Raw genomic sequence first — 19,294 nt, forward strand, 5'->3', positions numbered from 1 at the left:
AAATTCTATGATTCTATGAGTGGTTCAGGGTGGTTTATATATAGAATAACAGATACCCGGGTGTGAGTTACAGACTGGAATCTAATCGAGGGGTTCGGGGTGGTTTATATATAGAATAACAGATACCCGGGAGTGAGTTACAGACTGGGATCTAATCGAGGGGTTCGGGGTGGTTTATATATAGAATAACAGATACCTGGTAGTGAGTTACAGATTGGAATCTAATCGAGGGGTTTGGAGTGGTTTATGTATAGAATAACAGATGCCCGGGAGTGAGTTACAGATTGGAATCTAATCGAGGGGTTCGGGGTGGTTTATATATAGAATAACAGATACCTGGTAGTGAGTTACAGATTGGAATCTAATCGAGGGGTTCGGGGTGGTTTATATATAGAATAACAGATACCCGGGAGTGAGTTACAGACTGGAATCTAATCGAGGGGTTTGGGGTGGTTTATGTATAGAATAACAGATACCCGGGAGTGAGTTACAGACTGGAATCTAATCGAGGGGTTTGGGGTGGTTTATGTATAGAATAACAGATACCCGGGAGTGAGCTACAGACTGGAATCTAATCGAGAGGTTCAGGGTGGGTTAGGTGGGGGATTTTGTGTCAACGTGTTTGGATAGTTTGCTATATGATGTTGATGTTTTTGCTCGTTTACAGAATGTGAAGGAATTATCGATTCTGGATTTGACTCTGCCGATGGTCGGTATCGGACCTCACTATGTCCGAATGTTGATGCAGGAAGGCAGCTTGAAGATGAAGGAAGGACGAGATAGCAAGGTACCGGAATCCAGGGAATTATCTCACATCCCTTTATTTCCCTCTACCCCCCCACCTCCACAAATCTATATATATATATCCATCTTTCCCTCTTGGCCACCCCTTCCCTCTATCTCTCTATCTGCCACCCTCCTTCCTCTCCCATTCTCCTTCTCTCCCTTCCTGCCCCCCCCTCCCCCTCCCCTCTACCTGCTGCACATCGCTCCCTCACAACAATCTGTCCATCTCTTTCCTTCCTCCCCTCGCTCCCTTCCTCGGTCCTCCCTTCACGCTGTCTTTCCTTCTCTCCCTCTATCTTATCCTTTCTATCTCACGCATGCCCTCTCTCCCTCTTGTCTTATCTCCTGCCCTCACTCTTGCCCGAACTCGTGCTCTTGCATGCCCTCCCCTCTCTTGCGTGCCCTTTCCTCTCCCTCTCCCTCTCCCTCTCCCTCTCTCTTGCCCTCTCATCCATCTGTATTGCCTTTTCTCCCTCTCTCTTGCCCTATCTCCTCTCTTGCCAGCTCTCTCTTTTGCCCTCTCTCTCTTACTCTCTCCCTCTCTCTTGCCCTTTCTCTCTCTTGACCTCTCTCTCTCTTGCTCTCTCCCTCTCTCTTGCCCGCTCTCTCACGATCTCTCTCCCTCTCTGTTGCCCTCTCTCTCACGATCTCTCTCCTTCTCTCTTGCCCTCTCTCTCTCTCTTACTGTCTCCCTCTCTCTCTCTTGCTCTCGCCTTCTCACTTGCCCCCTCTCCCTCTCTTGCCATCTCTCCTTCTCCCTTGCCCTCTCTGTATCTCTCTTGCCCTCTCTCCCACTCTCTTGACCTCTCTCCTTCTCTCTTGCCCTCTCTCTCTCTTGTCCACTCTCTTGCTCTCTCTCTCTTGCCTTCTCTCTTGTCCTCTCTCTCTCTCTTGTCCTCTCTCTCTCTTGCCCTCTCTCTCTTGCCCTCTCTCCTTCTCACTTGCCCTCTCTCCCTCTCTCTTGTCCACACTCCTCCTCTCTTGCCCTCTCTCTTTCCCTCTTTCTTGCCCTCTCTCTCTTGCCCTCTCTTTTGCCCTCTCTATCTCTTGCTCTCTCTCCCTTTCTCTTGCCCTCTCTTCTTCTCCCTTAATCTCTCCCTCTTGTCCTCTCTCCTTCCCTCTTGCCCTCTCTCTCTGTTGCTCTCTCTCTCTCTCTTGCCCTCTCTCTCTCTCCCTCTCTCTCACCATCTCTCCTCTCGTTCCCTGTCTCTTGCCCTATCTCCCTCTCTCTTGACCTCTCTTCTTATATCTCACCCTCTCTCCCTCTCTCACCCTCTCTCTCTCTTGCCCCCTCTCCTTCTCTCTTGTCCTCTCTGTCTTGCCCTGTCTCTCTTGCCCTGTCTCTCACTTTCTCTTGCCTCTCTCCCACTCCCTTCCTCTCAACATTTCTCGTGCCCTCTCTTTCACCCTCTCTCCTCTTTTGCCCTCTACAAAATTATGAGGGGCATGGGCAGAGTGACGAGTCAGAAGCTTTCTCCCAGAGTGGAAGAGTCAATTACTCGGGGACATAGGTTTAAGGTGCGAGGGGCAAAGTTTAGAGGAGGTGTGTGAGGGAGTTTTTTTTACACAGAGGGTAGTGGGTGTGATATTATCATAAATGAAAGAGCTGCAAGGGTTAATGAAATGTCTAGATCAGCCACAAGAGGGAGCTAGAGTTACAAGTATATAAGACATTAATGCTCAGCCTTGTGGAGGAGAGACGTTGAAGGAGATAGCTAAAGTACAGGCTGAAGGAAAGATAGTGTGAGTGAGAGCAGATCATAGTTTATAATAGTGTAGAGATTAGTAGTAGATGAGTGTAGATTATATGTTAATAATCATCTGTGTATTATATAGGAGTAAGTGGCGAATCCAATTAAGTAGTGTTCATAAATTTAGAGCTTTGCTCAAGTTAAAGCTATTTTGTGGTCTTTGTGAACACTATGCCAACCATCTTGAATTAATTAATTACTAGCATAGCCATTAATGCTTTGTCGCAGCACAGAAAACTGCGTACAATGGCAGGTGGCCATTTTAAGAATGACGTCACGAGCGTGATGACGTGCACACGCTGTGGTCACGCTCACATTAAAAAACGTTGTCCGGCAAAAGGCAAACAATGTTCCAATTGTTGCAAGTTCAACCACTTTGCAGCACCGTGTCGTTTCTCAACAGCTTCTCCAGTAACCACATTTTTAAAACCCTACCATGACTACAGAAAGATCCATAAATGGCTCAGATATACCATTTAAAATTGATACAGGAGCACATGCAAATCTTATTATTGAAAAGAAGACAAGACAAAGAAGACAAGCAAACAGTATACCTATAATACAGAAATCTACTTGTTGACTGACCGATTACAATGGTAACACCATAGCACAAGCGGTTCCTGCTGTCTCATTGTTAGAAATGGCAACATTGAAATACTAATCAACTTTGAGATTGTGGAAGATAAGTCATCGCTAATTGGGGTGGATGCTTGAAATAAATTAATCCTAATAAAGTGGATACGTACAACCAATAAGCTGAAAGACACGCTACAGCCTGAAATTCATCAACTTTTGGATAAGTATGCACATATTTTCTCGGGAATACGACCCTACCCTTCACATACTCAATCAAACTAAAAAAGGATGCCAACCCGGTGATACATGCACCAAGACAAGTGCCAGCTCCATTAAGAGAGCATCTCAAGACCAAGCTTGTCCACATGCAACAGCAAGATGTCATCTCCAAGGTCATTAAACCGACGGACTGGGTCAGTTAGATGGTATGCGTATGCAAACTAACGGAGACTTAAGGATCTGCATCGATCCAAAAGACCTGAACACCAACATTATTAGAGAACACTACCAATACTCAAGAGGGAAGAAATCATATCCGAAATGGCTAACGCCAAGCTGTTCACCAAGTTGGACGACTCTAAAGGCTTTTGGCAACTCAAACTCGACGTTCAAAGCTGAAAGCTCTGCACATTCAACAATCCTTTTGGAAGATATTGCTTCAATCAGTTACCATTTGGAATAATATCGGCATCTGAAATCTTTCATAGGGCATGGAGACTATAATAGAAGGGATTCCGGGGTTAAGAGTCTCCATTGATGACGTCATTATCTGGTCCAATACCCCAGAAGAACATTGTGAGAGGCTCAAAAAAAGTGTTTGACAGAGTTCAACACTATGGTCTTAAATTGAATCTTGACAAGTGTCAAGTTTGGAATTCACAAGTTAAAATTTTTAGGTGATATATCGCAGGAAGGAATTCGACCGGATCAAGACAAGATAAAGGCCATTGGGGAAATGTCGGTTCCAGCAGACATAAAAGCGATTCTGCGAATGCTCGGTGTGGTGAACTTCATGGGGAAGTTCATTCCCAACTTATCAAATCGTACAAGGGCTCTACGGAACCTCATAAAAAAGAAAATCTCCACTGATACCAGCAAACAGGGCATTGGTACAGTCCTACTCCAGAAGGATGATCAGGATATGTGGAAATATTGTGTAATCATCTCCAGCGATGACCCCTACAGAGCAGAGATATGTGCAAATGAAAAAGAGTGCCTTGGTCTCTTAACAGGAATCATTAAATTTTACAACTATAAAAGGTTGCCATATTTCATCATCGAAACTGCTCAGAGACCATTAGTTAACATCATCAAAAAAGACCTCAATGAGATGTCTCCACATCTTCAGAATGATGATGAAGCGAAGACGCAATGATTTTGCACTAGTCTACACACCAGGGAAAGACTTAGTTGTTGCTGATACCTTATCCAGAGCTACCATTGATACTGACACCTCAAATACAGATATAGTAGACATAGTGGAAGCACAAGCTTCATTTATTGCCGAGATGCCACCAGAGTCTGATAGAAAACTACGAATCATAAAAGAAGAAACAGAAAAGGATTTGATGCTCCACAGGATAATCAAATACCTCAAAGAAGGATGGCCTTAATGGACGTTGCTCTGCCTTTTGCAGTATCAAAGATGACCTATCAGTAATTGATGGATTCCTACTTGAGGGAGACAGGATAGTTATTCCTACATGCCTCCAACAGGGTGTCTTGGAGCAGACACATGAGGGTCATCAGGGTATTGAAAAATGTCATAGACGAGCATGACAACCTGTGTACTGGCCTGGAATCAACAAGGATGTGGATTCAATAATAAGGATGTGCAGGAATGCAGCATTTGGCAAATGCATCAACCTGTGCAATGCAAGGAAAGTATGGAAGAAAATGAACTCATCACCAATCCATGGATCAAAGTTGGTATGGATTTGTTCTACTTTATAGGCTGTGACTATCTAGTCATCATCGATTATTATTCCAACTATACCGAGGTGATTACACTGAATGATTCAACGACAAGATCTGACATACATACAGCAAAATCCATTTTTGCTCACCATGGAATACCTTTACACGTTGTCTCTGACAATGGTCCTTGCTTCACAAGCTGGGACACAATTTGCAGAAAGGTATAATTTTAATCACTTCACATCAAGCCCATTGTGTCCTCAATCAAATGGCAAAGCAGAGAAAGGCGTAGGAATAGTCAAAAAATCTGTTCCATAAAGCAATCGATGACAACAAAGATTTATCTTTGGCCCTGTTGACGTACAGAGCCACATCGCTGTCATCAGGTTTATTGTTGGCCCAGATATATATGGGAAGAAAAATTCACGCCACGTTACCCGAGAAAACCTTAGGTATCGATTATCGAGAGATACACAACTGCCGAAGATTACGGACACAGAAACAAAAAGAAAACTATGACAAGTACACAAAACCTGTAGCAAAATTAAAAGTGGGAGACTATGCACATATCCAAAATCCTGATAGTGGATAGCAACACAAAGCTAAAGTTTTAAGACAATTCACACCCAGATTATACTTCAGACTGAACAAGGTTCAATGTTCAGAAGAAATAGAAGAGCACTATTGCAAATAAAACATCATGTTCCATCGAAAGCTCAAAACATTATTGCTCAGGATAACATCTTCAAATACATTGACTTTTCTTCCTTGTCACCAATGCAGCAAGACAATTTTGGGAAATTAATTGCATACTTTGAGGAAACCACTGAGAAGATTAACCAGAACGAGGTGACCACCAAACAGATTAAATTTGTAATGACTGTAATAACCATTCATTTATCATCAGCAATGTGACTTCACAGTTATTTTGCAACTGAATGTTAAAATATAATAATAAGTTAATGATTCATGCTCGCTCATGTAATGTTCAAAGAAAAAATGTCACAAACAAGGTTTATAACTTTTTTTCCAAAGGAAGGGGGATGTGACATTATCATAAATGTCAGAACTGCAAGGGTTAATGAAATGTCTGTATCAGCCACGAGAGGTAGCTAGAGTTACAAGTGTATAAGACATTGATGCCAAGCCTTGTGGGGGAGAGATGTGAGGGGATAGCTGGAGTATAGACTGCAGGAAAGATAGTGTGAGTGAGAGCAGATCATAGTTTATAATAGTGTGGAGATTAGTAGTGGATGACTGTAGATTATATGTTCATTATCAACTGTGTATTATATAGGAGTAAATGTTGAATCTAATTAAGTAGTGTTAATAAATTTATAGCTTTGTTCATGTTAAAGCTAAGTTGTGGTCTTTGTGAACACTACGCAAATCATTCTGAATTCAGCAACACAAAGAGCACCACAGAGGGCGCCTGGAAGTCTCTCTTCCAGCCTCTTGCTCTGCCACTCATCCTATCCTTCTCACTCTCCCCTGCCCTCTCCCCACACTTTCCCCTGGATATATTCTCTCTGTATCTCTCTATCAAATGGGGTGAGTGTGGTTGACATATCTGACAGAGAGGGACATGTTTTGGTGATGTGTCATCTGGAGGGCAGAGTGAGGAAAGACTGATTACTGCCATACGTGGCCCTGGAGATTCTCTGAGCACTCACACTTCATCTTCTGTCTCATTCTCTCAGACTGAGGTCCACTGTCTCTGCTTCACCGGCCTTTCTCTCTCTCTCTTGCCCTCGCTCCCTCTTTCTTGCCCTCTCTCCCTCTCTCTCTCACAAATTTTCCCACTCTGTTTCCCTCTCTCTGAGCCTTTCACCCCCCTCTCCCTCTCTCTTGCCCTCTCTCCCTCTGCCTTGCCCTCTTTCCTCTCTTTCTCTCTAACTCTTATGCCCTCTATCCTCTCTCTCACTCTCCCTCTCCCTTGCTCTCTCTCCATCTCTCTTGCCCTCACTCCCCCCCCCTCCTCCTTGCCCTCTCTCTTCCTCTCACTTGCCCTCTCTCGCCATCTCTCTTGCCCATTCTCTCCTTCTTTCTTGACCTGTCTCCCTCTCTAGAGTCCTCTCTCTCTCAACCTCTCTCCTTTTCTTCTCTCACTCTCTCTCCTTTCTTGCCTCTCTCCCACTCTCTCTTACAATCTCTCATTTGCTCTCTTTCTTGCCTTCCCTCTCTCTTGCCCTCTCTCCTTCTCGCCCTTTCTCTTTCCCTTTCTCTTTCCTTCTCTCTTGCCCTTCCTCTCTTGCCCCCACTCCCTCCCTGTCTTGCCCTCTCTCCCTATCTCTTGCCCTCTCTCTCAACCTCTTTCCCACTCTGTTGCCTTCTCTCTTGCCCTCTGTCACTCAATCATGCCCTCCATCCTTCTTTCTTTCTCTCTCTCTTGCCCTCTCCCTTGCCCTCTTTCCTGCTTTCTTTCTTCCTCCCCTGCCCTCTCTCTTCCCCTCATCCTCTCTTTTGCTCTCCCTCTCCCTCTCTTTTCATAATCAAAGAATTTATAGTGCAGAAGGAGGCTAATCGGTCCATTGAGTCTGCACCGGCTCTTGGAAAGAGCACCCCACTTAAGGCCACACCTCCAGCCGATCCCCATAACCCAGTAACCCCACCCAATCTAAGGGCAATTGATCATGGCCAATCCACCTAACCTGCACATCTTTGGACTGTGGGAGGAAACCGGAGCACCCAGAGGAAACCCACGCAGACACGGGGAGAACATGCAGACTCCGCACAGGAAGTGACCCAAGCTGGGAATCGAACCTGGGACTCTGAAGCTGTGAAGCAACTGTGCTAACCACTGCACTACTGTGCTGCCCCCATTGTGCTACCATCCAACCCCATCCCACTGTGCTACCGTGCTCCACTCTCTTGTTCTCTCTCCCTCTCTTGCCCTCTTTCTTGCCCTCTCTCTCCCTTTCTTGCCCCTATTCCCTCTCTCCCTCTCTCTTGCCCGCTCTCTCGCTCTCTCCTCCAGCCTATTGCTCTGCCACTCATCCTATCGTTCCCCCTCCCCCTGACCTCTCCACACTTCCCCCTAGATATAATCTCTGTATATCAAATGGAGTGTGTGTGGCAGACAGATCTGACAGGGAGGGCTATGTTATGGTGATGTGCTATCTGGGAAGAAGAGAAAGAAAAGTCTAACTGCCGCCATATGTGGCCCTAGAGATTCTCCGAGTACTCACACCTCATCACCTGTCTCATTCTCACAGACTGAGGTCCACTGTCTCCTCTTCACGGACCTGTTCCTCATCACTAAACCACTGAAAAAAGGAAATCGGGCAAAGGTCATCCGGCAACCGCTCATGCTCGACAAGATCATCTCCAGAGAGCTCAAAGATCCAGGTCAGCAACGCACGTTAGCATCCTCAAAATCACAACCCCGAAAACAGCAACTTTCAAAATGTAAACCCTCAACGTCGTAACACTCAACATCACAACCCTCAACATCACAACCCTCAACATCACAACCCTCAACATCACAACCCTCAACATCAAAACCCTCAACATCACAACCCTCAACATCACAACCCTCAACATCACAACCCTCAACATCACAACCCTCAACATCAAAACCCTCAACATCACAACCCTCAACATCACAACCCTCAACATCACAACCCTCAACATCACAACCCTCAACATCACAGCCCTCTAAATCGCAACCTCAGCATCGCAACACCCAACATCACAACCCTCAACATCACAACCTTCAACATCACAACCCTCAACATCACAACCCTCAACATCGCAACACTCAACATGGCAACCCCCAACATCGCAACACTCAACATCACAACACCCAACATCACAACCCTCAACATCACAACCCTCAACATCGCAACACTCAACATCACAACCCTCAACATCACAACCCCCAACATCACAACCCTCAACATCACAACGCTCAACATCGCAACACTCAACATGGCAACCCCCAACATCGCAACACTCAACATCACAACCCTCAACATCACAACCCTCAACATCACAACCCTCAACATCGCAACACTCAACATGGCAACCCCCAACATCGAATCCCTCAACATCACAACCTTCAACATCACAACCCTCAACATCACAACCCTCAACATCGCAACACTCAACATGGCAACCCCCAACATCGCAACACTCAACATCACAGCCTTCAACATCACAACCTTCAACATCACAACCCTCAACATCACAACCCTCAACATCACAACACTCAACATCGAAACCCTCAACATCACAACCCTCAACATCACAACACTCAACATCACAACACTCAACATCACAACCCTCAACACCACAACACTCAACATCACAACCCTCAAAATCACAACCCCCAACATCACAGCACTCAACATCACAACACTCAACATCACAACCCTAAACACCACAACACTCAACATCACAACACTCAACATCCCAACACTCAACATCACAACCCTCAACATCACAGCCCTCAACATCACAACCCTCAACATCACAGCCCTCAACATCGCAACCTCAGCATCACAACCCTCAACATCACAACCCTCAACATCACAGCCCTCTACATCGCAACCTCAGCATCGCAACACTCAACATTGCAACCCCCAACATCACAACCCTCAACATCACAACCTTCAACATCACAACCCTCAACATCACAACCCTCAACATCGCAACACTCAACATGGCAACCCCCAACATCGCAACACTCAACATCACAACCCTCAACATCACAACCCCCAACTTCGCAACACTCAACATCACAACACCCAACATCACAACCCTCAACATCACAACCCTCAACATCGCAACACTCAACATGGCAACCCCCAACATCGCAACACTCAACATCACAACCCTCAACATCACAACCCCCAACATCACAACCCTCAACATCACAACGCTCAACATCGCAACACTCAACATGGCAACCCCCAACATCGCAACACTCAACATCACAACCCTCAACATCACAACCCTCAACATCACAACCCTCAACATCGCAACACTCAACATGGCAACCCCCAACATCGAATCCCTCAACATCACAACCTTCAACATCACAACCCTCAACATCACAACCCTCAACATCGCAACACTCAACATGGCAACCCCCAACATCGCAACACTCAACATCACAGCCTTCAACATCACAACCTTCAACATCACAACCCTCAACATCACAACCCTCAACATCACAACACTCAACATCGAAACCCTCAACATCACAACCCCCAACATCACAACACTCAACATCACAACCCTCAACATCACAGCCCTCAACATGGCAACCCCCAACATCGCAACACTCAACATCACAACCCTCAACATCACAACCCTCAACATCACAACCCTCAACATCGCAACACTCAACATGGCAACCCCCAACATCGAAACCCTCAACATCACAACCTTCAACATCACAACCCTCAACATCACAACCTTCAACATCACAACACTCAACATCGAAACCCTCAACACCACAACCCCCAACATCACAATACTCAACATCACAACCCTCAACATCACAGCCTTCAACATTGCAACCCCCAACATCACAACACCCAACATCACAACACTCAACATCACAACCCTCCACATAACAACCCTCAACATCACAACCCTCAACATCACAACCCTCAACATTGCAACCTCAGCATCGCAACACTCAACATTGCAACCCCCAACATCGCCACCCTCAACATCGCAACCCTCAACATCACAACTCTCAACATCACAACCCTCAACATGACAAACCTTAACATCACAGCCCTCAAAATCACAACCCTCAACATCACAACACTCAACATCACAACCCTCAACATCACAAACCTTAACATCACAACCCTCAACATCGCAACCTCAGCATCGTAACCCTCAACATCTCAACACTCAACATCAAAACCCTCAACATCACAACCCTCCACATCACAACCCTCAACATCACAACCTTCAACATCACAACCCTCAACATCACAACCCTCAACATTGCAACACCCAATATCACAACACTCAACATCCAAACCCTCAACATCACAACCCTCAACATCACAACCCTCAACATCACAACCCTCAACATCGCAACCCTCAACATCACAACCCTCAACATTGCAACACCCAACATCACAATCCTCAACTTCGAAACCCTCAACATCACAACCCTCAACATCACAACCCTCAACATTGCAACATCCAACATCACAACACTCAACATCAAAACCCTCAACATCACAACCCTCAACATCACAACCCTCAACATCACAACCCTCAACATTGCAACACCCAACATCACAACACTCAACATCCAAACCCTCAACATCACAACCCTCAACATCACAACCCTCAACATCACAACCCTCAACATCACAACCCTCAACATCACAACACTCAACATCACAACCCTCAACATCACAACACTCAACATCACAACACTCAACATCGCAACCTCAGCATCGCAACCCTCAACATCCCAACTCTCAACATTGCAACACTCAACATGGCAACACTCAACATGGCAACACTCAACATCACAACACTCAACAACGCAACCCCCAACACCGCAACACTCAACATGGCAACCCCCAACACCGCAACCCTCAACATCACAACACTCAACATCGAAACCCTCAACATCACAACCCCCAACATCACAACCCTCAACATCACAACCCTCAACATCACAGCCCTCAACATGGCAACCCCCAACATCGCAACACTCAACATCACAATCCTCAACATCACAACCCTCAACATCACAACCCTCAACATCGCAACACTCAACATGGCAACCCCCAACATCGAAACCCTCAACATCACAACCTTCAACATCACAACCCTCAACATCACAACCTTCAACATCACAACACTCAACATCGAAACCCTCAACATCACAACCCCCAACATCACAATACTCAACATCACAACCCTCAACATCACAGCCTTCAACATTGCAACCCCCAACATCACAACACCCAACATCACAACACTCAACATCACAACCCTCCACATAACAACCCTCAACATCACAACCCTCAACATCACAACCCTCAACATTGCAACCTCAGCATCGCAACACTCAACATTGCAACCCCCAACATCGCCACCCTCAACATCGCAACCCTCAACATCACAACCCTCAACATCACAACCCTCAACATGACAAACCTTAACATCACAGCCCTCAACATCACAACCCTCAACATCACAACACTCAACATCACAACCCTCAACATCACAAACCTTAACATCACAACCCTCAACATCGCAACCTCAGCATCGTAACCCTCAACATCTCAACACTCAACATCAAAACCCTCAACATCACAACCCTCCACATCACAACCCTCAACATCACAACCTTCAACATCACAACCCTCAACATCACAACCCTCAACATTGCAACACCCAATATCACAACACTCAACATCCAAACCCTCAACATCACAACCCTCAACATCACAACCATCAACATCACAACCCTCAACATCGCAACCCTCAACATCACAACCCTCAACATCACAACCCTCAACATCGCAACACTCAACATGGCAACCCCCAACATCGAATCCCTCAACATCACAACCTTCAACATCACAACCCTCAACATCACAACCCTCAACATCGCAACACTCAACATGGCAACCCCCAACATCGCAACACTCAACATCACAGCCTTCAACATCACAACCTTCAACATCACAACCCTCAACATCACAACCCTCAACATCACAACACTCAACATCGAAACCCTCAACATCACAACCCCCAACATCACAACACTCAACATCACAACCCTCAACATCACAGCCCTCAACATGGCAACCCCCAACATCGCAACACTCAACATCACAACCCTCAACATCACAACCCTCAACATCACAACCCTCAACATCGCAACACTCAACATGGCAACCCCCAACATCGAAACCCTCAACATCACAACCTTCAACATCACAACCCTCAACATCACAACCTTCAACATCACAACACTCAACATCGAAACCCTCAACACCACAACCCCCAACATCACAATACTCAACATCACAACCCTCAACATCACAGCCTTCAACATTGCAACCCCCAACATCACAACACCCAACATCACAACACTCAACATCACAACCCTCCACATAACAACCCTCAACATCACAACCCTCAACATCACAACCCTCAACATTGCAACCTCAGCATCGCAACACTCAACATTGCAACCCCCAACATCGCCACCCTCAACATCGCAACCCTCAACATCACAACTCTCAACATCACAACCCTCAACATGACAAACCTTAACATCACAGCCCTCAAAATCACAACCCTCAACATCACAACACTCAACATCACAACCCTCAACATCACAAACCTTAACATCACAACCCTCAACATCGCAACCTCAGCATCGTAACCCTCAACATCTCAACACTCAACATCAAAACCCTCAACATCACAACCCTCCACATCACAACCCTCAACATCACAACCTTCAACATCACAACCCTCAACATCACAACCCTCAACATTGCAACACCCAATATCACAACACTCAACATCCAAACCCTCAACATCACAACCCTCAACATCACAACCATCAACATCACAACCCTCAACATCGCAACCCTCAACATCACAACCCTCAACATTGCAACACCCAACATCACAATCCTCAACTTCGAAACCCTCAACATCACAACCCTCAACATCACAACCCTCAACATTGCAACATCCAACATCACAACACTCAACATCAAAACCCTCAACATCACAACCCTCAACATCACAACTCTCAACATCACAACCCTCAACATTGCAACACCCAACATCACAACACTCAACATCCAAACCCTCAACATCACAACCCTCAACATCACAACCCTCAACATCACAACCCTCAACATCACAACCCTCAACATCACAACACTCAACATCACAACCCTCAACATCACAACACTCAACATCGCAACCTCAGCATCGCAACCCTCAACATCCCAACTCTCAACATTGCAACACTCAACATGGCAACACTCAACATGGCAACACTCAACATCACAACACTCAACAACGCAACCCCCAACACCGCAACACTCAACATGGCAACCCCCAACACCGCAACCCTCAACATCACAACACTCAACATCGAAACCCTCAACATCACAACCCCCAACATCACAACCCTCAACATCACAACCCTCAACATCACAGCCCTCAACATGGCAACCCCCAACATCGCAACACTCAACATCACAATCCTCAACATCACAACCCTCAACATCACAACCCTCAACATCGCAACACTCAACATGGCAACCCCCCAACATCGAAACCCTCAACATCACAACCTTCAACATCACAACCCTCAACATCACAACCTTCAACATCACAACACTCAACATCGAAACCCTCAACATCACAACCCCCAACATCACAATACTCAACATCACAACCCTCAACATCACAGCCTTCAACATTGCAACCCCCAACATCACAACACCCAACATCACAACACTCAACATCACAACCCTCCACATAACAACCCTCAACATCACAACCCTCAACATCACAACCCTCAACATTGCAACCTCAGCATCGCAACACTCAACATTGCAACCCCCAACATCGCCACCCTCAACATCGCAACCCTCAACATCACAACCCTCAACATCACAACCCTCAACATGACAAACCTTAACATCACAGCCCTCAACATCACAACCCTCAACATCACAACACTCAACATCACAACCCTCAACATCACAAACCTTAACATCACAACCCTCAACATCGCAACCTCAGCATCGTAACCCTCAACATCTCAACACTCAACATCAAAACCCTCAACATCACAACCCTCCACATCACAACCCTCAACATCACAACCTTCAACATCACAACCCTCAACATCACAACCCTCAACATTGCAACACCCAATATCACAACACTCAACATCCAAACCCTCAACATCACAACCCTCAACATCACAACCATCAACATCACAACCCTCAACATCGCAACCCTCAACATCACAACCCTCAACATTGCAACACCCAACATCACAATCCTCAACTTCGAAACCCTCAACATCACAACCCTCAACATCACAACCCTCAACATTGCAACATCCAACATCACAACACTCAACATCAAAACCCTCAACATCACAACCCTCAACATCACAACTCTCAACATCACAACCCTCAACATTGCAACACCCAACATCACAACACTCAACATCCAAACCCTCAACATCACAACCCTCAACATCACAACCCTCAACATCACAACCCTCAACATCACAACCCTCAACATCACAACCCTCAACATCACAACACTCAACATCACAACCCTCAACATCACAACACTCAACATCACAACACTCAACATCGCAACCTCAGCATCGCAACCCTCAACATCCCAACTCTCAACATTGCAACACTCAACATGGCAACACTCAACATGGCAACACTCAACATCACAACACTCAACAACGCAACCCCCAACACCGCAACACTCAACATGGCAACCCCCAACACCGCAACACTCAACATCCCAACACTCAACATCACAACACTCAACATCCCAACCCTCAACATCCCAACCCTCAACATCCCAACCCTCAACATCCCAACCCTCAACATCCCAACTCTCAACATTGCAACACTCAACATCACAACACTCAACATCCCAACCCTCACCACCCCAACTCTCAACATTGCAACACTCAACATCACAACCCTCAACATCCCAACCCTCAACATCCCAACACTCAACATGTCAACACTCAACAACGCAACCCCCAACACCGCAACACTCAACATCGTCACCTAGAAAATGTCAACACGGCAACACTCAACATGGCAAGCCTTAACATCACAACACTCAACATCGCAACACTCAACATCGCAACACTCAACATCGCAACCCTCAACATCGCAACCCTCAACATCGCAACCCTCAACATCGCAACCCTCAACATCGCAGCCCTCAACATCGCAACACTCAACATGGCAAGCCTCAACATCGCAACACTCAACATGGCAACCCTCAACATCGCAAAACTCAATATCGCAACACTCAACATCGCAACACTCAACATCGCAACACTCAACATCGCAACACTCAACATCGCAACACTCAACATAGCAAAACTCAATATCGCAACACTCAACATTGCAACCCTCAACATCATAACACTCAACATCACAACCGCAACATGGCAACCCTCAACATTGCAACCCTCAACATTGCAACACTCAACATCGCAACACTCAACATCGCAACACTCAACATGGCAACACTCAACATTGCAACCCTCAACATCGCAACACTCAACATTGCAACCCTCAACATCGCAACACTCCACATCATCACCCTGAAAGTCTCAACATAGCAACCCTCAACATCGCAACCCTCAACATCGCAACCCTCAACATCACAACACTCAACATCACAACACACAACATGGCAAGCCTCAACATTACAACACTCAACATCGCAACCCTCAACATTGCAACCCTCAACATCGCAACCCTCAACATCGCAACACTCAACATGGCAAGCCTCAACATCGCAACACTCAACATCGCAAATCTCAACATCGCAACCCTCAACATCGTAACCCTCAACATAGCAACCCACAACACTCAATATCACAACACTCACGATTGCAACACTCAATGTCACAATACTCAACATCACAACACTCAACATCACAACACTTAATGTTGTAACACTGAATGTCACAATCCTCAACTTCGTAACGCTCAACATCGCAATCCTCAACAGCGCAAAACTCAACACCACAATGCTCAACATCACAACGCTCAACATCACAACGCTCAATATCACAACGCTCAATATCGCAACATTCAATTTCGCAACACTAAATGTCACAACCATCGATGTCATAACCCTCAATGTCACAACGCTCAACATCACAACACTCAACATTGCAACCTTCAACGTGGCAATCCTCCACATTGCAGCCCTCAACACTGCAACACTCTCAGGATTGGTACAACACTGGGCAAGATACAGAGTAAAACTCCCTCGACACTGTCCTCATCAAATACTCCTAGGACACGTACAGCACAGAGTTATATACAGAGTAAAGCTACCTCTACACTGTCACCAACAAACACTCCCAGGGAAGGTACAGCACGGGGTTAGATACAGAGTAAAGCTCCCTCTACACTTCTCCCATCAAACACTCCCAGGGCAGGTACAGCACGGGGTTAGATACAGAGTAAAGCTCCCTCTACACTGTGCCCATCAAACTCTCCCAGGGCAGGTACAGCACGAGGTTAGAAATACATTTGACTGTAATGCTGATGGATTCTTGCTGTGCAGGTACCTTTCTCCTGATGTATGTGAATGAGTTACACAGTGTGGTTGCTGCCTACACATTCCAGGCTCCGAGCAGTAGTCTCTGTAAAGATTGGATAGACAGTCTCTCTGCAGCCCAGGTGAGTACAGAATTTGAAAATAGATGTGAAGACATTTGTTAAGGTTTAGAGCATTAATTAAATGAGATGATGTGGTGGCAGGGGGATGGGAATCAACCCGATTATTGCTCCTGATCCCTGTCCAGTGAGCCCTGGGTTAGGGAGGGGGTGAATCATCCTGGGTTCCTGCTCCTGATCCCAGTCCAGTGACCCTGGGTTAGGGAGGGGGTGAATCAGCCCGGGTTCCTGCTCCTGATCCCTGTCCAGTGAGCCCTGGGTTAGGGAGGGGGTGAATCAGCCCAGGTTCCTGCTCCTGATCCCTGTCCAGTGAGCCCTGGGTTAGGGAGGGGGTGAATCATCCTGGGTTCCTGCTCCTGATCACTGTCCAGTGACCCTGGGTTAGGGAGGGGGTGAATCAGCCCGGGTTCCTGCTCCTGATCCCTGTCCAGTGACCCTGGGTTAGGGAGGGGGTGAATCAGCTCGAGTTCCTGCTCCTGATCCCTGTCCAGTGACCCTGGGTTAAGGAGGGGGTGAATCAGCCCGGGTTTCTATTCCTGATTCCCAATCCAGGGATGAAATGTTGAAGGTTGGATTGAAGTAATGGAGGATCTGAGACAGGTGAATTTTATTCACACAGAAACAGTTAGAGTTGCTGCGATCACGAGAAGCCTGGATGTGTCAGGCACAATTTAAACAGATGCAGGAGAATCAGGAATCCGCGATTCGAGATCGGAATTCCCCCAATCTCTGTCGGAGAAATCCCAGCAATGGAGACGTCAGGTATGTCCGAATGCCCATGTTTGAGTTGACAAGCAGGTTTCAGTGCCGTGCAGCCCCAGTGTCATTGGTGTGACCGATCTCACCCTTAGTCCCCTTCGCACAATAACCCCCTCAGTACCTTCACTCCCTCCCTCACTGACTGATCACTCCCTCAGCCCCCTCAGTCATACCCCCTTCAGTACTCTCATAATCTTGTAGACTTCTATCAGGTCGCCCCTCAGCCTCCGTCATTCCAGAAGAACAAGCCAAGTTTCTCCAACCTCTCCTTGTGGCTAATGCCCTCCATACCAGGCAATAACCTGGTAAGCCTTTTCTGTACCCTCTCCAAAGCCTCCACATCCTTCTGGTAGTGAGGCAACTAGAATTGAACACTATACTCCAAGTGCGGCCTAACTAAGATTCTATAAAGCTGCAACATGACTTGCCAATTTTTAAACTCAATGCCTGGCTGATGAAGGCAAGCATGACTACCTTCTCCACCTGCGTTGCTACTTTCAGTGACCTGTGTACTTGTGTACCCAGATCCCTCTGCCTATCAATACTCTTAAAGATTCTGACATGTATTAGAGCTTCCAAAATGCATTACCTCACATTTGTCCAGATTAAACACCATCTGCCATCTCTCCGCCCAAGTCTCCAACTGATCTATACCTGCTGTATCCTCCGAAGGTCCTATTTGCAATTCTACCAACTTTTGTGCCGTCCGCAAACTTACTAATCAAACCAGTTACATTTTCCTCCAAATCATTTTATATATTACAAACAGCAAAGGTCCCAGCACTGATCCCTGAGGAATGGCACTAGTCACAGCCCTCCATTCAGAAACACCCCCTTCCACTGCTACCCTCTGTCTCCTATTACTGAGCCAGTCTGTATCCATCTTGCCAGCTCACCTCTGATCCTGTGCAACTTCGCCTTCTATACTAGTCTGCCATGAGGGACCCTGTCAAAGGCGTTACGAAAGTCCATGTAGACAATATCCACTGCCCTACCCTCATCAATCATCTTCGTCACTTTCTCGAAAAACTGGATCAAGGTAGTGGGACACGGCTTCCCCTTCACAAAACC

General features: G+C 46.3%; 1 protein-coding gene across 1 annotated transcript in view; it reads left to right on the forward strand.

Moving 5' to 3' along the window:
* The window catches only part of LOC119950666 (pleckstrin homology domain-containing family G member 5-like), a 98,734-nt gene that overhangs the window by 71,882 nt on the left and 7,558 nt on the right, over positions 1-19,294 (forward strand). Inside the window, exons 11-14 of the mRNA XM_038773288.1 lie at positions 668-787; positions 8,246-8,378; positions 17,352-17,467; positions 18,084-18,226. Coding sequence (XP_038629216.1) covers positions 668-787; positions 8,246-8,378; positions 17,352-17,467; positions 18,084-18,226 — 512 coding nt within the window. The remainder of the gene's footprint in view (positions 1-667; positions 788-8,245; positions 8,379-17,351; positions 17,468-18,083; positions 18,227-19,294) is intronic.

The sequence above is a fragment of the Scyliorhinus canicula genome, chromosome 16, assembly GCF_902713615.1.
Source record: "Scyliorhinus canicula chromosome 16, sScyCan1.1, whole genome shotgun sequence".
Lineage (NCBI taxonomy): Eukaryota > Metazoa > Chordata > Chondrichthyes > Carcharhiniformes > Scyliorhinidae > Scyliorhinus > Scyliorhinus canicula.